This window comes from Tympanuchus pallidicinctus, unplaced genomic scaffold, assembly GCF_026119805.1.
Source record: "Tympanuchus pallidicinctus isolate F22 unplaced genomic scaffold, pur_lepc_1.0 scaffold12, whole genome shotgun sequence".
In the NCBI taxonomy this organism is placed as follows: domain Eukaryota; kingdom Metazoa; phylum Chordata; class Aves; order Galliformes; family Phasianidae; genus Tympanuchus; species Tympanuchus pallidicinctus.
Window position 1 is genome coordinate 2,634,192 of NW_026294637.1, and position 24,703 is coordinate 2,658,894.

The window sequence follows — 24,703 nt, forward strand, 5'->3', positions numbered from 1 at the left end:
TCAACGCTACAGCAGCTGCCAACCTGACTTTAATCTGCACTAAACCCAGCAGCACGCCCTGCCAGGAGCTCTTTGAAGCACAGCGTTCACCTCAGCAGCGCTTCCGCTTTAAATCAATCGACGTTTTTCACAGACAGCTGCAGATAATGCAATCACCCGCTGGGTGGCACGACAGGTCACAGAAGGGAGAGGAGCCCGAGCACAGAGCTGTCACGGCTCTTTCCTAGTTTGTAGGCGCACGCGCAAAAAGGAGAAAGGCAGGATCTCGAAAGCGCCCTCACAGCCCCGCTGACCAATCACGATCCGGAGGCGTGGCCTCGCGATCCGCCTCTCTGCTTCTGTTCTTCCGCCTCGGTAGCGATGGCGCTCCTCCCTGCCGTCACGTGGCTGGAGCGGGGCAGCACCCGGAAGTAGCAGCCGGAGGCGGAGGAGAGCGGCGCAGCCGGCACCGCGCCCCGCTGAGCCGGGGAGGGCCGAGCCGCGAGCGCTGCGCGGAGGTGTGTGGGGGCATCGCCATGGAGACCGGCGGGGCTCTCAGTGCGCCTGAGGGGGGCTGCGGGGTCTCTTAGGCTCCGGTGGGTTGGGGGCGGCCTGAGGGGCTGTGCGAGCAAAGCTCGCCCGGGGCTAAGGCCGAGGGGCGGGAGCTTTGCGGGTGGGCGAGGGCAGGGCAAGGCGGGGCGGCCGTGCTGGTGTGGGGTTCGCCGTGGGGGAGAGCCCTCATCGCCGAGTGGGCACGGGGCTGCTGATGTGGCTCTGCGCTTGGAGGAGCACTCCTGAGGCTGGAGGTCCTCGGGGTGCTGTTTTTAACTGGAGATGAAGCTGCGATTTTTACGGGTTTGGTTGCGATCAGCATCGGGTTACGTGTTTGTGCCCCAAATCGCTGCTCTATTGGCTGCCCCGCGTCTCAGCTCTGCCTGCACGCAGCCCTCTTTGGCGCACATCTGCACGCACGTTTAATGCCGCATTTCTGTGTCAAAGGGAAAAGAAAAGAAAAAAAAAAAAAAACAACCCAAAAAACAACACTTCGATACGAGGTCACTGACTTGCAAACACTTCTGTAATCCAAGCCGCCCACCGACCGGTCAGCAGGCGGCCCGCAGGCAGGGCGCTCACTGAGGCATTGTGCGAGGAAGGAGCTGAGCTCAGCCCAGGGCCAGGTTCCCTTCCACAGGTGCTGACAGTTCCCTTGGAAACCCCGGTGCTGAGATCCAGGTGAACTCTGGACCGTTTGGGTGCTGGCCAGGGTGCAGGGCAGAGCTCGCATGTGTTGTGCCTGCTCCTTTATCCTGTCTGCTGGCAGGCAGCTGTGTGTCAGCCCACAGATCAGCTTAACGGTGCAGGAGAGCCGATGGCAGTGGGAGCTCAGGGACCGCTTGCAGTGAGCACGTTGACTTTCAGAAAGTTGTTGTCTTTGTGCACAGAGCTGTGAGGCTGAGTGCGACTGGCCCTGCTGTAACAGAACATCAGGGGCTGCGTTACAGCATTACATCGCCACAATTTGTTATTTCTGCCATAAATTTGCCACGACGTGTTTTGCTGAATGGCTTTTTGAAAACTAATTATTGCAAGCTCTGGAAGTCAATTAGTAGTTGAAGTGCTGTTTCCTTTCAGTGATGACCAGCAGTCCCCTTAGTGCAGATGTGAGTGTGCTGCTGTGCTGTGCAGGCTGCTGGAAATGCTGTTTTTACCTTCACTGCAGTTGTATGTGCTGCCAGATTCTGATGAGTAGCAGAACAGTTGATGCAGGCACCAAGATGAAACCCTGCAGCTCTGAAACCCTTTGTTAGGTGTGCAAGGTGCATCACGCAGCGACGTGGGGAAGGTGGCCATTGCCTTGTAGTGTGGAAAGTGCTTCCCCTTTTAAAGTTCCTGCTTCCTGTACATGGGAAATAGCAAATGAAGACTGAGAGATGAGGAAATTGTAAATAACTGCTAATCCAGCTGTAGCTCAAAGGTAATTAAAGCTACAAGCTGGCAGCTTTTCTGCAAGGTGAAATGAATTGGAATGGTTTACAGAACACACTGGGGTCTTATTTTATCGGGAATTAAGAAATAAAAGCTATTGATTTGTATTTGGCGACTGTGAAGTAATGACTGTCAAAGTCGCTTTGTTTTATTGTGCATGGTGCCATGTATGACTGCATGGAAATAATCTCCTGGGGCAGCTGGCTTCAAAAAGGATAAAGCTGCAATGTCTGTGAGCTTCAGAACTGTTTGATGCCATCAGTTGTATAAATGGAAGCTAATGGTCTCAGGTTTAAAAAGTTAAATCTAGAAGTTATCAACTGTAAAAAAAAACTCCTTTATATTCATGTCGTATTGAATATGTATTTCAGAGTAAATTAGTGGACTTCTCTGTGAGTCTGATTGGGAAATCAGTTAGTATTAATTAAGGATATATTTGTGCATAACTCCTGACAAGTCAGCTGCTGCATGGACAGATTTAAAGCCTCAGGACTCCTCAGTGCATTTAAAAGCAAGGTGAAAATATGCTGTTAGCTCTATGAGGCCCTTACAGCCTGCAACAGTTGTCTTTCTCTACAACTGTTACCAGGAGCGTGCTGTTACAAGAGCGTTGTCATTTCCTAATTGGAGTAGTGCAGTAAGGCAGTTGGGTGGCTGCCTCTTGGCAGCACAGTTATGTGGTTTGTGATGAAAAGTAAGGATAAGTAAACTCTGTGCGAGTCACAGGCAGAGCAGTCAGCTGCTGTGAGCAACTCTCTGCAAATGCTTTGTGTGCACGGCACAGCTCCTGCCTGCTGCGTAAGGGAAACCCATATTCTTGATTTCAAACATTGTTTTTCTTTGTTTCAGTCTGACCTGAGTTTTTCCTAAACATCATGGGAGAGATTAAAGTCTCTCCTGACTACAACTGGTTCAGAAGCACAGTTCCTCTTAAAAAGGTATGTTCCGCTGTCCTCAGCTTGCATGCTACATCTCTCCTTGTGCTCTGTTCGAGCCGTTTGGCTCTGGATGACACGAACAGTTGTGGCAGTGCTTGTCCAGCCAAACTGTTTCCCCACATGTCTTAGGAGTGCATGAAAGCACACTCTTACTTTTCATGTGCTTCTGGCACTTCCGCAGCAGCTTGCAGTTGCTGCCTTCCAGCTGGTTCTGTTCTTTAATCTGAGCAGCTCTTTGGGCTGCAGGATGATACTGGCAGAAGAGGCAAGAACAACACTGCTTTCAACAAGCTGATTGCATTTGGGCCACTGTAAAGGGACTGTGTCCCCAACCCTAAGGAACAATGCTTAAGTGTGCATTGTTTCCCCTGAGCAGTGTGTGGCTTTCTCTAAGACGTTAACTTCATTACAGGGTTCTGCAACTTGCTGCCAGCAGCCACTGCCTTCAGCTGCTGCTGACTGCTCAGGATTTCAGAAATAAGAACATGTGTAAGCCAAAGCTGCACCAGGGTTTCTGGTGACCTTCAGACTAGGGAATACCTTTCCCCCTTGAGAGATTCAGCTATCTCCATAGTAAAGCGATGCCACAGTGATGAATATGGGGTATGAAGGAGGTAGAAGTAAAGTAGTCCTAGTTCCTGGAAGATGTGGCAAGTACATCTGCTTGCATTATCTTCCCAAAGGTTTAGGCAAAGCATGTGCCCTGTGGAGGAAGGAATGGCCAATTGTTGTTAGTCCTGATCAGTGCCTGTTACTGCTGTCAGGTTGCCCTAAAAAAGCAGAGCCAGCACTGTTTGAAAACAGGTTAAGATGCTCCTCTCAAAAGCAGCAGGAAATGCATGGTTCCGTTGCTCTTCCTGTTCTTGTCAGAAACAGGAAGTACAGCACACAAAAAAATGTTCTTAGGCAAAGTCTTCAGCTCTGCCTATGAACGCATGCTTGGATTTGTGGCCCCTAAAGTTAACAAGTGCCACAAGGTGAGTGGCTCTGACATGGTTTTTCAGCTCATAAACATTCTGGTTCTCCACAGGAAGCTGCAGCCATGTTGCTCCTCATCATGGCTGATGTACTGTTGTTCAGGTACTGCGGCTTCTCAGGCCTAAAATGAAGAAAGAGGGGAGTACAAATTAAGGCTGAATCTGACCGGACGCTGTATCAGTGTATAGGGATCTCCTCAGCATACACCTTGCTGTTTTAGATCAGTCCTTCCTTAAAGTCATCAGCAGAGGACACTCTGGTTCTGCTAAACTGAAGGGAATTTCTGCTGCTTGTTTCAGTGAAGTATGAATTGTGCCCTTTTGACTGTGACTGTCAACTGTTTTAACTTTTGACTGTAAGTGTTCTTGAGCAATGGACCTGAACAAGAAAAAAGCTAGTGCCCTACCAAGCCAGCATTTAACCATCCCACAGCACTTAGCTTTGTTTTTGAGCTGTAGTAGTGTCTGCTATGTGGCTAGAAATCAAACAGAACAGTTTAAACCCCCTGATTTTGCTGAGCTTGAGGAAAGAAGCATTGCCTCTGAGCCTCCATTCCCTTCATGTGAACTAACTCTGTAATTTTGAGCAGGATGCGAAGCAAGGTGTTGCTTCACCTTTGGAAATACTCAAGGTTCTGTTGTAGCCATTGGAAGCTACTTTGAATGTCTCCAAAGTTACTGTAGAATAACAGCTGAGAACTATGACTTTTGGAGATTATGCAGAGGGTTGATTTTGGGAGGCTTTAGGAGGGCTTTTGTGCACAGGGGCTTTTTTGTGTATGTGTGTTTTTGGTTTTTTTTTTTCCTTTCTTTTTTCTCTTTTTAATGGCTTCAGTGGTCTGGGAAGCCCTGCTATGCAATCTATCTTTCTTTGTTTTTTTGTGAAGACCTCACAAAGCAGCAGTATCATGTGATTCCTCACATGTTCCCAGAGCTTGAAATACCGGCTTTATTACAAGCAGATTTGTTAATCAAGCAAATGTGATACACTGTTCTCTAACTCCCTGAGAAGCTTAATAGCTGTGCTGGGAAAGTGAATTATGCTTCTATGTTGCTATTCAAAAAATGACAAAATCTTGACACGGGGGTGAACTCCTGCTGTGTGATGCAGGCTTGCCTTAGATCTGAGATTGTTGATCTGGAATGAGCTGCATGGTTTTGCTGGGGTGAGGAGGGTTGAAACCAGCATGCTAAATGCACACAACAGCTTGTTGGTAGGTCAGGCCCTGTAAAATCAAGCCAGGCTTCAACACTGCTGGAGCAGAGAATTGTTACCTGAATCCTGTACTTCTGAAGATACCATTTCTGCTGTGACTTCTTGCTTCTGGCATGTAATGTGCCCCCTGTGAGCAGCTCGTGTGTGCATCAGCTGTTTCAGCCAGCTGTGTCACAGGGACTCCAGGCTCTCCCGACATGTGCTCATCTCTTTCCAGGTCAGCTGTGCAGTGCTGCTCTGGGAGTTGAGTACATCCTAGCAATCAGGTGTAACTGCTTCAAATCGATAATGTGCAGTTAGCTGCTGAATTCAGTAGACTCACATGTATCCAGACCTGTAACATCTTTTGTCCAGTAAATGGAAGTGTCAGTGACTGGTTAAAAATCTGACCCTGGGGCAGTGCAGGCTTTTCCAGCCTAAGGCTGCTGTGCTTGGTACTGAGGTGTCCCCCTGGGTCTCTTTTGGGCTGTGGCACAGTGGCTCCAAGCATATTTTCCCTCATGTGGAATTGTATAAACCTGATTTCTTTTTTTTTTTTTTGAGGGAGCCAGAGCCTCGCTGTTCCCATGATTTATCTCCATCTGCATTTTCAGATCACGATGTACCATCTTTCTGACTTTCTGCTTTCTTTCAGAAAAGAAGTGATTTTTGTGTTATATCCCAGCACAATTTCTGAAATGCACTCAATCACTATAAAAGCAACATAATTCACTATTCCCAGTGCTTGCGCTCTTGGTATCTGCAGAAGGATGAGCTCTTAGGAGGCACCGTGTGCTGTGCTGCCTCTGACACCATTTGGTCTGACAGTGGTTGTAGTTTTGGCTCCAGCTGCATCATTGCTTAGTAAACAACCTTAGAGAAGAAAGTTGTGGTGAGAAATAAAAGACAGTCTAGTTTGAAAGAGTCTTGAATATTGTGAGATTTACTGAACGACAGATATTTTGTAGTAGCAATCCTGGAATGTGCTTGAAGAAGCTCATTTCAGTCTTGTGTTTCTCACCCCTTCTGCTTCTCTTCTTCCAGATAATAGTAGATGATGATGACAGCAAGGTCTGGTCGCTGTACGACGCAGGACCTAGGAGCATTCGGTGCCCACTCATATTTCTTCCTCCTGTAAGTGGAACTGCAGATGTGTTTTTCCAGCAAATTTTGGCACTGACCGGATGGGGTTACAGAGTAATTGCTGTGAGTATTATCTAGAAACCTTAAAAGTGAGAATTGGTATAACTTTCTAGCAGCAGGTTGACGTCTGATGATTAAAGATTGGCTTTTTGTAACTCGTACATTGTTTTAGTTGCAGTACCCAGTGTATTGGGATCACCTCGAGTTCTGTGATGGATTCAGAAAACTGTTAGACCACCTTCAGCTGGATAAAGTGAGTGCCCAGAGATGGATATATAGTTGCCATAAAAACCTGATGTTTGCAAGTCTCATTTAAGAGCAGATGTGCAGTGCATGATGCAAAGCCAGCCTATAAATAAAGAAGCTGTGTTGTGAGTTTATTTTCAAAGGAAATCCCCTTGAACATTTGACTAAATTCACTGCTGTTGTAGGCATATTGAATTGTGTTGCCAACTGCATTTTTCTTTTTTCATGAGATCCTGCTGAAGTTATCCTTCATAACTCATGTTGTACAGAATGCCACCATAAATTATCTTGGATTGGAAAACCTTCTGAATATAAAGTGAAAGGTTCACTTTTTACTTAAGCTTGATGAGCACACAGAGATTAGAAGTGTGATCAGGAAACACTTCCTTTTTTCAGTATTTATCTCTTCCTGTAAATCAAAAGAACCTCTATTGAAGTTTTGTTTTGTTTTGTTTTTTCTTTAAAAATTAGCTATAAAGACAATGTAAAACTTGAATGACTTTTTGTAATGTGACCCTTAAGGGTCACTTATTTCTCAAATGTAACGTGATCTCTTTTTGTTTTTCCTTGTTGAATTAGGTTCACCTTTTTGGAGCTTCTCTGGGAGGCTTTCTGGCTCAAAAATTTGCTGAATACACACACAAATCTCCTAGAGTTCAATCTCTGATTCTGTGTAATGCCTTTAGTGACACTTCCATCTTCAATCAGACGTGGACAGCAAACAGGTAAGGAAGACTGAGACAAGCAATGAGGTTGGGGGCATTCACCTGTTTTCTGATGAAACTTCACACTGATCTGCTGATCTGGTTTGACATGTGCCTGACTTATTTTCAGCCTGCCTGAAATGGTGAGGGCTGGAATACATGCGACTTCTAAAACCACACTACAAAGGAAACAGAAGTTATCACAATTGGGAGCGTGGATTTTGACAGACCACTCTTGCGTTTATTTCCTGTGATTCTCTAAGGATGTGGCCAGTCTTAAGAATTCTACTTGATTTCCAGCAAAACCTTTTAGAGTGCTATTCACCATGTTTAAAATACACCCTTGCAACGCAGCAGCTTTCCAGAACATTTCAATCACTTATTTGCAAGGTTTTCCAGCTCTGCTCTCGAAGCTCTTCACAATTTCATTTGAAATTCTTGCACAAAGTCAGTGCAAGAAAAGGGAGGTCTTAAAAGAAAGCGTCTTAATTCTGATGGTTACATCTCGTTTCTGTTTTAGCTTTTGGCTGATGCCTGCTTTTATGCTGAAAAAAATTGTCCTTGGGAATTTTGCATCTGGTCCTTTAGATCCTGAAATGGCTGACGGGATTGATTTCATGGTGGACAGGGTAGGTGGCTGTGCACTCCAATGGCTGTAATGTCAGTCTTTGTGAGAGATTCACTCAGTAGACGGGAGGTCGTAGATATTTCTTCTGCTTTCTTCATTTACGTACCCAGAAGTGAACGGTGGATGGATTCTCAGCAGGTGTTGGCTGTGACAGCCCTTGCAATTTAGCTGTTGCTGTGACTTGTCTGCCTTACGACTCCATTTACTTATGTATATGGGAAGAGAAGTGGCTAAGAAAGAGATGGAGAGGAATAAAGTGCTGAGACGCAGGCTATGCTCTGGAGGCAGGAACAATTAATTAAACATTTTAAGTATTTGTCTCATGCAGAGAGATATTAAGTTGGAACTGTAATCCTTATTTGAAGTGCAGTCTTGTTTCCCTTTAAAACTAAGGAGCTGTCTTCTCCTTGGCTCTGTTGTTACTATTGCATTAACTTCCTGCAGTGAAATATGTTATTAATCAGTATTTGTCTCTACTGAAAGCTGGAGAGTCTGGGCCAGAGTGAGCTTGCCTCGAGACTAACCCTCAATTGCCAGAACTCCTATGTGGAACCTCATAAAATTCGAGATATCCCTGTAACTATTATGGATGTAAGTTTATTTCACCTTCATTTTTTAAATACTTTTTTTTCCCCAGACATCACTTCCTCCTCTTGGAAAGCAGGGCCTGGGTATTGTGTTAGCAACTTAATAAGTACTTGCAGCATTTAATTTTGCATTTAAATAGTTTTTCTACTGACTGGATAAGACAGTGGCTTTTCTGTGTTGAGCTAATGGCTGTTACTGCACAGAATACCCAAATGTTTACCTATCAGTGTTAGCTTTCTAGTCGCTGATGCTTAACTTGTTTGCTTGTTTTCTGTTTCATTAAAACTGTTCCACAGACAAGCTGGCAACTGCTTCTAGAAACAGGGTCCACCCATTTGATTTAATAAGCAAAATCTGACTAGACTCCTAATTAACTGTTGTGACTTGTTGCACAGGTGTTTGACCAGAGCGCGCTCTCAACTGAAGCAAAAGAAGAAATGTATAAGCTTTATCCTAATGCCAGAAGAGCTCATCTCAAAACAGGAGGCAATTTCCCTTATCTCTGCAGGAGTGCTGAGGTCAATTTATACATTCAAGTGAGTGTCTGCATTCAAACCTAATCTACAGCTGTGTTGCTGAAACAGCAATAGGAAACTTTTTCTGAGCTCTCTTTTTTTTTTTCTTGCCTGCCTGCTCTGTTTACTCATGCTCCCATATCACTGATACAGAAGAACTGCACTGCAGGTTGCCGTGTTTATCAAGGGTTGGCTTTGGGGGCTTGGTTGCTGGCTGTTTCCTCTGTCCCTCGTCTATACTCTTGTATTCCAGGTCATCCTCACAGAAAAATAACCCTTAAAGAATGTCTCACTCTACATCAGTGTCACTCTTATTTTCTGTATCTAACAGATTCATTTACTGCAGTTCCATGGTACCCGGTATGCAGCCATTGATCCCTCTATGGTCAGCGCAGAAGAACTAGAGGTCCAAAAGATCAGTCTTCATAGCAGTAGTGAGCAAGAAGAGCAGTAGGTTTATGACTGCCAGTGAGAATGAGGCATCGGTTTGGTGGTCTTCCTGTGTACAATCATCTGTTCCTACTCTGCCTTTCTCCTTGTGTCAGCCGGTTACCACTGTGCGACTCCAGCAGGATCAAGTCAGCGAGCCGCTCGCGGACAATGAGCATTCAGCACTGTAACAGGGCGTCTGTTTAATTTTCAGTCTCTGAATTCAAGAAAGTACCTTGGAAGACTACAGTTTTAAAAACAAGGACATTTTTGCTACCAAAGTCTTCACTATCATGTTCTCACACAGAATGGTATTTCTTTTTATATTTTCACTCAGCTGTATATATTGCCACATGCAGTTTGTGTACTTATAAGCTGACATATATTTTTGTTGAATATTTGATTTAAAAGATGTTTAAGTGCCAATGTTGCCATCACTTATTTGCTCTAAATGTTGTGTTGCAAGTTAGTTTCTATTTGAAATTTTTAACTTTCTTGCTAGCTGTTAAAAATAGTTTTCAATAAAACTTCGATTTCAGCAATTGCCTCTTCTACTGATTACAAGAGAACAGAAGCGTGGCTTTCTGAGGTCTAGGGCTACAGGTACCTTTTAGAAGTTAAAGAATCTTCTGCATGAACTTGCCTCTTGTGTTGAACAGTTCTACTTACAAGGTTGCGGTGGGTCAGCAATGAGAGAGAATTGCACATTTTTTTTTGTTGGATTTGTTTCTTTATGTATTTTTTTCTTTTTTAAAGAAAAGGATGACTAGGATATAATATGCAATAGTGTGCAAATTTAACAGTAAAATTCTGATTCATTGAAATACAGACATTATTTCTACTCAAAACACTCTAAAAATACAAAAGCTGATGAGTCAAATCTGTGTTTATGAAAAGTGGCCTTATGAGAGACTGTGTAAAATAATCAATGCTAACATCTTTGAGTTAAAACAGTAAAGTCCACACAGCGGTGCTCTAGATGAAAGCATCAGCCTTCAGGTCGTCTTAACAACTTCACTCTTTGTTTCCTAGAACACAGATAACTCCGTGCTCTTCTAGGCTTTTCAAGTTACCCATCTGATTTATAAATGTTACACCGATGAAGTTAACGATCTTCTTAAAGATCACAGACCATGCAGTCACCTCAACTTTTCTGAACAAACTCCTGTGCTAAGAGGGAAGTTGAGAACAAATCTAAGACGCAAGCACTAGAAACAAACACAAAACAGATAAGCAAAGAACATTTCTCAAAACAAAGGCGTTCTCCACAGTTTATAAAATTGACAATTAAAAACTTATATACAAAATTGTGACACAAACAAGTTACAGTAAAGTACTGCAGTATTTCCTGATAGTCTCACTTGCCATGCTGTGACTTACCTCTTATTACAGTATTTGGAACATATGGAATAGCCAATAAAATCCCACTTCTTTATAAAGGAGGCATTTAGACTGCTACTGTTTGCTGATATCCTGGTAGTTCCAGACCAAGAAGGAAGCAGCAGTGACTTTTATGACAAGCACTGAACTTATAGCTGCCTTCTGGTAAGTAGCATAGCAAGTGATTCTCTTGTAGCTCATGAGACAGCCAGTGACAACCAGTGGGTGTTACATTGCTGTGCACTTCTTTGGAGAAGCTGGGTCTGCGTTTGCTTTTTTCCGAATGCTTTCTGTAAAAGAGAATTTTCTGAGCATTAAGGGTTTGGGTGGGTATTGATAACACAGTATGATTACTAATGGATGTTTTGATCCGTGTTTGCTGGTTGTTCTCGTGCTGCAGACATAAAGCAGTGGCAGGATGCATTAATTGATCAAAGAACTAAAAGAGAAATGACATGTGGAGTGGTGGCAAGGGGTGGGACATGGCACAGTGTCTTCCAGCCCCTGTGATTTGGTTTCATTTAAGTTTTCCTCTGTATGCTGTATTAGCAACAGAATTCAGCTAGTGCTTAGTGTGTACTATTTGAAGGAAAACAAAAGTGTTACCTGCTAAATCTCTTCTTCCAATGCCCACAAGACCTTCGTACAACCCCTTGACTGGATTTTCTCCTGCCATGATCACACCGTGAAGCCAGATTAGCAACATCCTGTGGCCATGCTCTCTGTAGCTTGCAGTACCTGGTGAAATGAAACTGAAACTGAAACTCTGCACTTGGCAATCCATAGCCCTGACTGAAGCTGATTTCTGACCTCCTGTGTTTGAACGCCCCTCCTCTTTGGATTTGAGGCTGTAAAGTACAATCTGTCTTAACTCCTGTTTGGTCAGATTGCTAGATTAATATTAAAGCTAATGGAGGAGGTGATGGATGAGCTTGGGCTTGTCAGGCAACCTTTTATACCAGTACAAAATTTCAGCCTTTGAAGCATTGCTTATTTCCCTGCTTGCATTATTCAAACTACAGGGGCGCTCCCTATGGTGACCACCAAACTGGCAGCGATCTGTTTCCAGAACCTGGTGCTACTAAGGCATCTGTTAAATTCCAAATGGAACTCTGCTGTTACCTTCACTCAGCTTCCTACAGAGGATAAACAAGTTTTTTTCTGTCCTAAAGAAAAAAAAAATTAATTCAATTTCTGTAGCAAGGCCTTAAGATCTGGCAGCACCTCACAAAGCAATGAACAACTGACATCCATGCTTGTGTTGACTCCCAGAAGAAGTGTACAGATATCTCCCCACTCATTAAGTACATTTTGGTTGCTTCGAGTAAGATGGGTGGCTTTCTTTACACTTCAGTAGTACTGCAGACCTTTGTCCTGGAAATGCAGTCCAAATGAAGTACAGAAAACAGTTGGGCAATGTTTTATACCTGTCCATTGTTGCTCAATGGCTCTAATATGTGCATCAGTGAATTTCCAGTAATGTGCCAGCTTCTTCCATTCACCAGGTTTGAGGTATTTAGTGGCTAACCTCCACATTACTGAGCGAATGTGCTGTGTTTCCACCCTGTGATCTTGCTTAAAGGTCAAGTGCTTTGCCACCCAGGAATTGGAGTCACTGTTCAGGTTGTCCTGCAAAGCCAGAACAGGAGTTTCAGCGTGCAATATTGCAGAATTGCCATCAGTCTTTTGTGGGATAAGATGCAGTTTGGCGTGTCCAGCTGCTTTCATGTTGCAATTCAGCTTTCCTGCTGGCATCGATGTGCAAAACTGCATCTCGTTCTCATGTCAGTCTACAATAGGTTTTGTCTTGTTGGGGCTGACAATCTCAGTGAAGCTGGGACATTAAAGATCTGTTCTGTTGGTATTACTGACATCAGCCCCATCGTGCTCCCTGGACCAAGACCTGCACATGCCCTCCTGCTATCACCAAAGCTTTTTACATAGCTGTCACTCTGCTGTCTCCCACACACCCACAGGTTGCTACAAGCTCACTCTAGTGCAGCACATTTCTTTTATTCCTGTTTCACTCCACTTTAATGATGCATGTTAACAAATACAGTTAATAGCAGCTTTGCTGTGGAAGCCCATGGAAATCACAGTTTGCATTTTTATAGCACCTTTTATCTGAAGAATCATTTAATCAGATTTCCTTGCTCCCCTAGAACACAGACACGTGCTCACCTCCTTTGCCTGCCAGACTGTAAGCGGGATAAATGACTTTGCTAAGGGCTACATGGGAAGCCCATACAAGGGTCTGACACACAGCATTATTTCTGTGCCTATGCCACAAGCTTATGCCCTCCTTTCCCTTCTATTCCTTCCCTTCCCTGCATTTCCTGGTAGCAGGGAATGCTCCAGGTCCATGAAGATGCAAGGAATGTGGTGTTCAGCTGCGCTTTTAACATGCTCTCTGCTCAGACTGTGTTGGGCACAGATCTGGGACTTGGAGGGGGCTGAGGTTGAGCAGCTGTACTCTATGCACAGGAGACACTGCTGTCCCACAATTGGGGAACACAGGAGGAACAGCCCCAGCTGTGGGGAAGTTTGAGAGGGAAGTTGGTTGTATGATTCCAACAAGAAACTATCACTCACCTTGCAAGAAATGATATTTGTAAGAGGTGAGGTGTCCCCACTGCTGTAACCCCCAAGGTCACAGTTATTAACCTCAAGCCAACATTTACCTACTCAGTGCTTCAGTTTCTCCTTCTGGGAAAAGGAAATAATTATACCCCACTCTCTTCTGCAAGGCTTTGGGAAAGCTGCCAAAGAATCTTTGAAAACCCCTGTTCACTTCACCACAGCCTGAAGCTTCTAACAACACAGGCTTTTTAAAAAATAAATAGCCTTAAGTAGATGTGACATGCTGAGGACTTTTGTTTTCCTTTAAATGAAAGCTGAGGTCAGGCTGTCATGGAATGTCCTGCATTTCTTTTTTTTTTTTTTTTTTTTTTTGATAGTTGATAATGTGGAGTTTCAGTGGAGACAATAAAGGCACATCTACCTTGTAAAACACAGGGTATGGTGGTATGAGCTGCTCACCTTTTCCCATTTGTAAAACCGATCTGCCTTGATAATCATGTCTGCCAAGTTGATGTGATTGCCTCGGGCAGCAACATCCAGAGATGTTTTTCCCTGCTGAAATCAGAAGGGGAAAAATGAGCTGGAAAAGACCTAACTATGCTCACCTGGCAGTCATTAACAGCAGGCAGCTGATCCTATTGAGCAATGTACCTAGCTGTGATGAAGGATCCTTATTCTCCACCTGTAAACCAGGTCTCCTCATGTAAACCATGAATTACCTTCAACTTATTGCATGCAAGGCTTAGGGAGTCATTTGCCAAGATCTTCAGTATTTCTTCTGCTGCCATGGGAGAACTGTCAGTTTGGCAGCAGCATCTGGGAATGCATCTTGTAAGTCACAGTGGATCGTAGGATGCTCTTAGGCACCAGCAATATGGGTGCTGTCTTCAACAGATTAGCTCAGCTCTGCAATCTGAGACATTTTACAGCCTTTTGCATAGCAGGTTTGTTGATGCACAAAGCTGAAGTAGTTTGTGCAACCTCATTAACTTAATAGGATCCACAATGTGTGATTAAAAATGGTCTCCTGGGAGAAGCACGGGTGGATGGGACTATGAAAATGTAACTACACTCCTTATATAAACATAATTTTGGATAAAGTGATTGGCCAGTGGGGAGAGTGTGTATATGTATCTATATAGAGCATAGAGAAGAAAGGCACAAGATCAGAAAGCTGCACGTAGGAAGGTGAGCCAGCCCAGCCATCGGGCATATGAAGGATTCTAGTCTCAGATATGAGCAGAAGCCCAGTTTCACACAGAAAAGTGTGAGTGTATTCTCTGCACTGAGCCTTGCTGTGGTTCCACAGACTGCTGGAAGATGACAAATGTTTATTATAGGTAAAGGCTGTTTCAGCCAGGTGGCTTTGGATCTGCTTTTACCCATGTATTAATGGAAGACACTTCATTAACCTCTGCCCAAGCCCCTTTCAGCATTTTCTAGGCACATTACAATGCTTTCAGGCTGCACACAACGTGCATGACTCCTCTACAATTCCCTTTTCTTTTTAAATTTAGGAGCTAAAACCCAGGACACTGGTACCAAATTTATACAAACCAGATATTTTAAACCCGTTAAAATGTACACTGTGATCCCTGATTAACATTAGTTATCATACTTCCATCAAAGGTATTAACCTTTGATATTAATGTATACAGTATCTCAACCAGAAGTTTTCTGTTTTCTGTCTTCCTAAGAACCAGTCACTTCCTTACTGGAAAAGGCATCAAACCAACCTACTCAGTAACATTTCCAGACCTTATCCCTGGAAGTACCCAGATTTTAATATTCTCCCTAGCACTTCTTAAAAATTAGGAGAAGTATCTGTAAAATGAGAAAGATCTATTCAACCCACAGAGACGTTCACCTTGTCCGTTAGTTTCAGATTTACTCCTGCAATGAGAATCATCTCGGCGATGTCCTGCCTGCCGTGCTCTGCAGCGATGTGAAGTGAGGTCTGCTGCCTCTGCATAAGAAGGGTGAAAGGAGTAAGTTTCAAAGAGGCACAAGCGTGAGGCTGTGAACATAGGAAGGAGCAGTACCAGATGGAAGCACTGGAAGAACAATCAGCTCTGCCTTCCTTTCCTCTCCAACCCTTTTTCAAGTGAGACACACAAACACCTTGAACTGGCACTGGGTTCCTCAAGCTGAGCCACGGTCTGCCCCTGTCCTAGCACTGGGATGCCTCCCTGATGACATTTCAGTCTGAAGAAGGAACCTCTTCAGTCTCATACATCTCCTGGGGCTCACTTGTAGGAACATTTTATTTCATGTTATTTAAACGTTTTCTGTAGGCAAATAGTTTGGCAAGGAAGGAATAAACCTGTGCCAATTCTTTGTTCTGAGGATAAAGGGTCTGCTTAGTGTGTACACACTGCAATCTGGAATTACTTAATGGAAAAAATTAAAAATCAAATACAAAATGTGGTGATTGTGTGGTTGCATGGACTGAATATCTCCACAAGAATGAATATTATCCAAAACACTACAAACAAGCCACAAAGTGCAAATAAAGCCCCTCATTCACAAAATTATAATCAGTCAAGACAACCAACTACCTTTGGGGAATACCTTCTGGCCTGAAATTTCAGTCACCTGATTCCAGCAGAGGGCAGAGTTTACGCCATGTCCCAGGGACACGGCACAGCCCAGTGAGCACTATCAAGAGGTTACCTCACTGCAGCACCCAGTATCATTTCACAGGCTTCACATTTCCTAAATTACACTTCCAGCTTTTCCCCATTTTAAAGCACTCCTCTTTAGTCCTGTCCCCCCGGTGATCACATCTTCCACAAAATGGGTTCACATTTCAAAGGAAAAAAAAAAAAAAAAGAGTTGCAGACTTACATTATCTGGAATGTCAAGGTCACACTCTGCATCAATGAGGAGCTTCACCAGTGCTGGGAAGTTCTGCAGTACTGCCAAGTGTGTCGCTGAAGCATTTTGCTGTACAAGAAAAGAACTTGTGCTCAGAAAGCACTCACCTCCATCGCATAAAAAGACTGCATTGTGCCCATAGCGTCCAAAATAAGACAAGTGCCAGCCTGGACTGGGGGGTACTGGGGATACTGCCTCATAAGCACAGGCTCCACAGAAGCACCAATCTTTACAAAGTTGCTTGGTGCTCTTGAACAGCTTCACCAGCTGTCTTTGCCTATTGGTATGGAACGAGAGCAATGAGTGGGACTCACGTGATTAACAGCATCGACGTGGATTCCTGCATCCACAAGGATCCTGGCTATCTCCTCATAGCCATGTAGTGCTGCATAATGAAGGCAGTTCATTTTCTTCTAGAAAAACACATCAAAAAATACAAGTATTAGGCAGGGCTTCTTCTCAGAAGCTGCATTTGTTGCAGGCTATTCACAGAAACCTCCACGCTTCCTTCCTGCAAGAAACCCATGCCCCAGAACTAGTAAATCCACACAGATCATCTCCACAGCTCTCTGGTCCCAGAGTAGCTTCACGTACCTCTTTGTACAAAGCCACACAGGCTTTCATCTGCACTCTCTGCTCTACTTCTGCCAACTCCAATTTTCTTAAGGCAGACCTGAACCCAAGACCTTTCTACAGGTACCCTGTCATGATAGCAACAGGGGTATAAAAGAATCTACAGAGGAGGACTAGCTTCTGTGATGAAGGGGCTCTCTTGAGACTTAGGTGACTGCACAAAGGGCTTCTCCACGCTCACGCTACATCACCCAGCCATTCTCCAAAAGAAAACTTGAAACTAACCCTGCACAAGCTGCTGGCTGTACCAACATGGTTGCACAAGCTGTGCAGGTACAGTAGTCACCCTAGAGAAAGCTTCTGACAAAGGAGTCACCTCCACAGAGCTCACCTGAGTTTGGACATTGACATCAGCACCTGCTTGCAAGAGCAGCTTTACACAGTCACTGTGACCTCCCTCAGCAGCCAGATGTAAACACGTAAGTCCTTCCTGGAACAAGGCAGGACGAGAGAAGCAAAAAGGGAAATACACTGCTCTTCTGTAAGCAAGGACAAGATGAAGTAGTAGAACAAGCAAGTCTCAACCGTATCTTCTGAATTCATGACATGTTAAAATAGCAAGTGTGATTGTTAGGAAAATAATGAACACAATTATCTGTCACTAACAGAGTACTGCTCTGTCCTTATGCCATGGGAAGCAGCTGGCCCACAGGCCACACTGCTTCTCCCTTTTCCTTCTGAGGGCTACAGCTCATTTCTTTGCAAGAAAGCAGCAGAATTCATAGGTGAGTTTGTCTGGTTTTATTATAGCTCTTGCAGAGGGGGCAGCTATTCTGGGAGTAACAAATGCTACCAGTTACTAAAATTGCTGGTTTCCTTTTTCTTTCAGATCTTAGTGACAATCAAATGTACTTTGGAAGAACTGTAACCAAATAAGACTAAAAAATAGCTGATAAACTTAATTGGAAGTGTGCCGTGGAATGAATACTAGCTTAACTGAGCCAATATTTGCTATCTAAGTCATTAACTGTGTTCTAGCCACAGAATTTTCTGAAGCAGGTCTATCAAAGAGAGATCTCAAACAGAAGGGCCATATGTTCAGTGGCTAAGTCAATACTATAAAGCACACTGAAGTTGAGTTTAAAACACACTCAATAACTATTTAGGCACTTGAATGTACAAGGGTCAGAGAGAAAAAGGGAGATAACAGAATGATAAGGTAGGTGAGGAGGTACAACTGAAAGAAAATGAGACGCCTTAAAATTGGATATTGGTCCAAGAAGGATGTTGCTTTTCACTGATACTCTCCAAGTGTGACTTCCTTTTAAACATATTAGATAAAATCAGTTATCTTCTAAACCTCATAGTGATCATTCAGCCTGATGACTGTGGCAGGAGAGTATTTCTAGAGATAGAAAGAGCAAAACTTGTGTGATTTTCATTTCATTAAATGTACTTACTAAGTTCTTTTCATCAAGGTCAACTCCAACATCTACAATCTTCTGCAGCACAGAAAGATGTCCATTTTTAGCAGCTAAATGCAGTGCTGTATCCTTTTCCTGAAAGCAGACATCATTTCATACATATACACACATATACATGCTTATATAAATATCATACGATTGAGTGTTCATACAACATAATTTTGCAGTGTACCCAAGAGTGACTGAAGAAGAGGCCCTAACCAGCAGTAACAATCTGAAATACAGTCTTGTATTAAGAGCAGCATGAAGTCAAGAAACCCAGCCATCTTAAAGTGGAGTATGGTCCACCAGGCTTGCTGGTGTATCCACCTGCAAAATTCTGGAGAGAAATCCAGCATGGACTGAGGAGCAAATGGCTTGCAGGTAGATAGGGAAGAAAAGTCCTGACCATCACAACCACAGTTAGGAATGCTGACAACTTGCCTGCATTGACCTTATTTGGAATCCCATGCCTGACTCTCACATCCTCTGATTCTTGGATTTTATATTCCCTCGTGCGTGGTTTTATGCCCATACCTTGTCTTTAGCACTGTGAGAACAACCGTGCCGGATTAGGAACTCCACCACCTCCAGCTGACCATGCTCTGCAGCCAGGTGAAATGCTGTCCTGTCCATCTTTGAAAGAAAGCAGAAAAAAAACACAGCCCAACAAGGCTCAGAAAGCAGATTACATCATCTGCTGCAAGCACCCAGTTCTCAGCAAAGTTAGTGTCTGTGCAGGCAAAAAGTGTCACGCTTCTAAAATAGTTCTCTTTTATTTTGCTGTTAACTTGTATTCTGCTTTACTTTGGGTTAAGGTAACAACACGAGCTGAACAGAACTACAGACCAGTGCTCACAACTCTGTCTCACAAAACACTGGAAAGTTTATAAAAATAGAGAATAAAAAGCTTACTAATAGCAACCAAGGATAACACAAAATAGAGAAATAATATCTGAGACATCAGTTATCAAGCAAGTCAGAATTTCTTCTGGAGAAAGGTAGATCTTATGCTGCCTGATTTAGCCTCCAAGGACCAGAATGGGGAGGAATAGAAAAAAACGTGTGCCAACTCCTGCATGTTCTTGTCTCCAGGACCAGATCAGCCATGGCTGGAAAATGCTGAGAGTCACCCATGGTTGTAACAAACGGCAACATTCTTGCTAAACTCAGCAGAGCAAGATCAGACCTAGTGAAACAAATGAGTGAAGAGAGTTCCCACCTTGTCTGTCTGATCCAGGCACACATCTTCCAGGTCCTCCATGATGAATTCCATCACCCGGAGGTGTCCCCTCTGTGCTGCACAATGAAGCAGGTTCCTGCCATTCTGGAGAGGAGATCAAAGACAGTTTATTTAGCAAGTTGAATGCTGAGGGACAGTCTCTTTCAACAACTTATTCCTGCTAGCAATGACTTGTCTGAAGTCTCCCTTTACCTCCAGGGCTGTACTAGTATCTACTGCAGACAGGGACATTATGACTGAAGTATTCATGCTCCTTTGCCCATCCAAGGTTTATTTTAAAAAGCGTGGTCCATTCTCCAGTTCTGTAATGCCTTCCATGTCCGCACTGCAGAAACTTGAGCTGAGAAAGCCTCATACATCTCTATAGCCACAATGATTACTTCTGTTTCAGGAGTAAGTCTAGGCTTGAAAGTGAAGATGGCTTCACCTAAGGTCACCCCATCAGAGAGATGATGTTGTCACACACAATTACCTTGGCTAATAGGTAAGCCTCTCTCTCTTTCTGTCACTCTCTGGCTCTGCATGACAAACCCAGATGCAGAGACTCTCACCTTATTAACACAGTTTATCTTCGCCCCAGCATTGACAAGGATATGCAGGACATGGAGGTGGCCAAACCAAGCAGACAGGAGAAGTGCGTTCATTCCAAACTGGGCAGAAGAGAAGAGAAACATGTACAGCTAAACTGCAGACCACTACCATCCCCACTCTAATGCTAAGCTGTCCATGAACTGCCATTTAGCCCAGCTAGTGCCATTCCTGCCACCAATGGTCTCAAAAGCTGAGCAGAGTCATACCTCTTAACTGCCACCTCCTAGTCAGTGGTGTCCATTAGCCTGGTTGTTATGAGGAAGAGAGAACTTGATGGCAGTCATAGCATTTCCACAAGCCTCACCAACATGATGACAAGAAGCTAAGCATTCCTGTGCTATACAAAAATCTTGCATCCTCCCAGACATTTTCCTGGTCACTGTGCTTGCAGAAAAAGAGGCAAGAAGACAAAGCACAGAGGCACCCTAAAATGTGGTAAGCTCCAAAAAGCCACTACACCTTTGCAGAGAAGCTACAGCTTCTCAGGTACCACAGTGCCTTGTGCCATCCACTCAAAACTAAGGTGCAGCCTTAGCCAGCCCAGCACCCCCCAGCAGTGCACACATTTGCAGGATGAGCAAGAGATGTTTGCCTTCATACACTGTCCTCATCATCCACTGGCACATCATGGTCCAGGAGCAGTCGCACAGCATCCACATTCCCAGCTCCTGCAGCCCAGTGCAAGGCAGTTCGCTCTGTCTGGAAGAGAACGAAGGAAAGAGCCAAAGCTGATGTATGCAGAATGTGTGCATTTTTACCACCCTCCTAGAAGACCCAAATCTGTGCAGTTTTCTTTGGCCACAGCCTTTCCCTCCTTGCTCTGCAGATAGTGACCTCACTGGCTCCAAAGAGAACCATAAATTACAACCCTTTGTCACTGCTTGCAACTTTCCAGTCTGCTCAGCATGCCATTTCTGTTGCTTTCAAGTGTGCTGTGAAGCTGCCCAGTTGCCACAGGTTCTATTTGGCACTGGGCAGTGTACTTTAAAGCTTTGGCCAATTGAGCAGCTAATGAGGAGAGCAGTGTAACAGAGCTGTAGTTCTCAAACACATTCAGCACTTCCGGCAGCTTGGAGGCAGGAAAACTTGGCACTTACATTGTTTTTGGCTTTGATATCGACCCCCCTCTTGATGAGCTCCTCCATCCTGGCCGTGTCATTACGCTTCGCTGCATCATGGAACTCCTTCTCTGAATGAAGCACTGCAGCAGAGACAGAAGAGCTGGTACTGAAACAGTGCTGGGATGAAGCACGGAGCAGTGTGCCCCAACAAACCTCCCCTTCAGCTCACCAGTTCTCATGACTTCAGGGAAGGAAGACAGCAGAAAGATACTTGGCCGGGATGCTGGCCTGTTTGCTGGATTCATCTTCACCTGCTATTTCCCCTTTCCTGACCACACATCAGTGCTCTTCCAGTTCTAATTCAGCATCTCCTGTTTGTAGGGATTTGTTCTATCCTTCTGGTCCATGACATCTGGTACCCTCCAAGCCCAGAACCGATGTGAAGACTCAAGCAGCAGACACAGACTCTTCCTTCTGTCACTCCACTTACTACCTGCTGCTCTACAAGGATGCCCTTGCACATGGTTCTCCTTTCCTGCAACGTGAACCAGCCAGGCAGGACACAACCACTGTCCAGCTGTGATTAGTGTTGCATCTCCTAATAGACTGTGGCAGTTCTGCACATTAATTTACACAAATGGCAGCATTTGTCTTGCACAGCAAGGCATAATTTAAGGGTGTTTACCCTCCATGCTGGGCCTTGCCTCAGCAATCTTCTCCTTAATCGAACAAACCCTCCTGCCAAGAAATGAGAGCAATGTGACTCTGGGCCTGCTGCAGCCTGACAGGGAGGATCTCAGGGTTTTTGGCAAGGCTGCTGCGAGCCTTTGTCAGATTCAGTCACTGCCCTAATGGCTTTAGAGAATTCTTTAGAGAAGTGATTGAGTCAGACCCTCAGCCTGTCACATCCTGCTGGAGAGCTGGCACAGATGCTCTGCTCTCTTCTATTTTTTTTCTGTAGCTCTCAGGCTGCTGTTCGAGGATAGATAGCAGGGGACCAATGCAACTTTTGTTTGTTGTTTTCCCCTCCTCAAGAATACATGCCTGTGTCAACCAAACCTGCTCATGTTTTAACCCAAATGTAAGTCTAGGTAGTAATCTTCAATCACACTCTTTTGCTGCTGCTTGACACAGCCCATTCTGATTTTCAAACCTACTATTTATAAGCACTTCAGGATCGTACAGAACCGTCACTCTCTGGGAGCACAACCATCTTCTCTGTTTTGCTCTGTGCCACTAAAGATGCCCCAGTCTATGAAAAGGTCCTCACAGGTGCAAATGCAGAGCATCAGCAAAGTGGTTCTGCTTACGCTCTGGCAAAACAGCTCCCGAGCAGCTCTGCTCTCCACTGGTTCCCACAGCCTGAAGACTGCAGGAACGACAAGGCTGCCTGCATTAACCAAAAATCAACCCCTAATGACCCAACAAACAAGAAGGAAATGCTGGACTGTGTAGGGATGGTTTTGCTCAGGTTAGTTTATTTCATTTGTATTGACTAACTCTGAGAACGTTGGAAAGCAAATGATGGCAGGCAGGTTCTCAGCTGTAATTAAGCAGAATTCCATTCACTTGACTGCTGATCTAGATATGGATAAGCCTCTGCCTTAGCATTATCTAATGTAAATCAAGAGGTTTTGAACACCTTCCATTAATTCTATGTGTTTGCAAACATATAGGCCTGACACTTCATTACTACTGAGAAAATGTTATCAACCAGAGACAAACCACAAGCCATAGAGAGGCACCAGAACTTTTCACTGTCCCATTCAGGAGATAAACAAGAGACTCTCAGTCTTAGTTAAGCGAATGCCTTAATTTCTCAGGCAGAAATGCCCTCTGCGTACACACAAAGCACAGGTGACTCGCTGGGAGGTGCCACACCGCCACTTCACTCACTCTTTCCTCTAATGGCCAAGATAAAGCAACAAATCTAAGATCTCTAAGGCTGCAGAAGCTGAAACTTATTTATTTTCAGCGATGTAGGAGAAACAACTGGATGGTGTGATTGCCTCTCCAGCATTGACACTGAGGAAGTTATCCCTGTAAATGTGGATGCACTCCCCATCACAGCACACACCTGCCCCACAAGCACCATTTATATTCATTTAATGTTCTACTGTTTGAGCTGAGGTTCTGGGGTATGACCACCCTTAAAGTGCTCAATATGAGTTCAGTGATCCCAAACAGCACAGAAAACACTTCAAACACTTTATCCTCAGCGCAACGCACCAACAAGCAAGCAGCTTATTATGCAAGGCAGTAGAAGAGCAGAAATACAGGCACAGAAACATGTTGAGAGACGGCTCAGGGTGGCAGCAGGCCAAAATGCAGAATTTGGGGTACTTACGCACACCTCAGGCGTATGCAGTGCTTTAAAGCAAAAGCAACCTGCTCTACACCTAGCTGTGTTTTGAATGGAATTTTACATCTTCAATTATTCCTAAAAGCATTTCCGTAAGCGGGTGAGGGAGGGGGGAATCTTTATGGCTCTTATAACCACAGCTAGGATGGGGTGAGGGGGATCCCAGAGCGCTCCACCTCATTGCCCACAGCGCGCGCAGCGCCGCTCGCACCCACACTCCCTCCTCATGGCTTTCCCGCCCAAACCCCATCCTCACGGCTTTCCCGCCCAAACCCCCTCCTCACGGCTTTCCCGCCCAAACCCCCTCCTCACGGCTTTCCCGCCTCCGCGGCCCCACTCACGCGCGTCGTCCTCCGAGGCCGCCTCATCCCCCATGTCACCTCCTCAAGGCAGGCCGGGCACAGCCCCGCCGCCTTATGGGCGGGCTGACTGCCGGGCCGCACCGCCGCAGAGCGTCTCTTTCGCTGCTGTTTAAAGTAAGATAAATAGAATATCGCCGTCGTTTCCGTACACGCCGCCGTTTGAAAAGCAGAGCGGCTACAGGGGCTCGCCAGTTGTTTTGATGCAATCCTCATAAAGGGGAGAAGGTGGCCTTGGGTCAGCAATCCTTGCTTTAAAAATATATATATATTTAATTTTTCTTTTTGTTTGTTAAAATAGGCCGTTGTGGAATGGCTGCGAGGGGCAAAGGCCAGGCATCTCGTTCTGGGCTCCGGGCCGTGACTCCTCAGCCCGGTGCTGCCCTCCCCTCAGGGTGTTCAGCTTCAGTGCCCTCACTAATATGGTTCTATGGGTGGTTTCGTTCTGTTTCCACACTGATTTGAGAGGAGAGGGTTTTCCTGTGGGAAATACAGAGTGGGTTGTTGTGTTGTTTTGGTGTATTTGTTTTTTAATTTGTTTTTTAATTTGTTTGTTTGTTTCCTGAATGTAAGATTTGGCATTTCCTTGCTGTGTGGCCAAGGCACTGAAGAAGGTGCAGAATGGGGTTAAATCGGTTCTTTACCCATGGTTTGAGTTAATTCTCCTGTTTCAGCATCAGGATCTAGTTTTGTCTTTCATTTTCTCTTTCCTTCTGATAATTCTAGGAGGAAGGAACCAGATAATGGTTGAGCTAGGGGTGGGGGAAGGATCCAGTCCCTCTTGGGGAGGCCTGAGGCAAGCAGAAAAAAGCAGGGTCCAAAGCAGCAGCAGTGTGAGGACATAGAAATGACAAAGCTGGCTGCTCAGCCCAACCCGCTGGCCCTG

At 44.7% G+C, this 24,703-nt stretch overlaps 2 protein-coding genes across 7 annotated transcripts; one reads left to right on the forward strand and one right to left on the reverse strand.

Moving 5' to 3' along the window:
• The first annotated feature begins 378 nt into the window (after nt 1–378).
• SPG21 (SPG21 abhydrolase domain containing, maspardin) lies at nt 379–9,866 on the forward strand. Its single transcript, XM_052672497.1, has 9 exons — nt 379–497; nt 2,815–2,903; nt 6,120–6,281; nt 6,391–6,471; nt 7,044–7,189; nt 7,689–7,797; nt 8,280–8,387; nt 8,780–8,920; nt 9,231–9,866. Exons 2-9 carry the CDS (start codon nt 2,841–2,843, stop codon nt 9,351–9,353), a joined length of 933 nt encoding a protein of 310 aa, XP_052528457.1. The 5' UTR covers nt 379–497; nt 2,815–2,840; the 3' UTR covers nt 9,354–9,866.
• Nucleotides 9,867–9,983: 117 nt separating this feature from the next.
• On the reverse strand, nt 9,984–23,916 carry ANKDD1A (ankyrin repeat and death domain containing 1A). Of its 6 annotated transcripts, XR_008203911.1 has the most exons (16): nt 21,326–21,522; nt 21,133–21,236; nt 20,636–20,734; nt 19,996–20,094; nt 19,424–19,528; nt 18,739–18,837; nt 18,199–18,297; nt 17,130–17,228; nt 16,480–16,578; nt 16,136–16,234; nt 15,156–15,254; nt 13,748–13,843; nt 12,136–12,337; nt 11,315–11,446; nt 10,709–10,998; nt 9,984–10,536 (listed from the first exon to the last, which is right to left on the reverse strand). XR_008203911.1 is itself a non-coding variant. In XM_052672489.1 (15 exons), exons 1-15 carry the CDS (start codon nt 23,831–23,833, stop codon nt 10,937–10,939), a joined length of 1,527 nt encoding a protein of 508 aa, XP_052528449.1. In that variant the 5' UTR covers nt 23,834–23,916; the 3' UTR covers nt 9,984–10,936. The 6 variants fall into 6 exon arrangements, 5 of the variants coding, with proteins under 5 accessions (XP_052528449.1, XP_052528448.1, XP_052528450.1 ...); XM_052672489.1 differs by lacking the exon at nt 21,326–21,522 and adding an exon at nt 23,800–23,916 and having other exon boundaries at nt 9,984–10,998; XM_052672488.1 differs by having other exon boundaries at nt 9,984–10,998.
• Between the last annotated feature and the right edge of the window lie 787 nt (nt 23,917–24,703).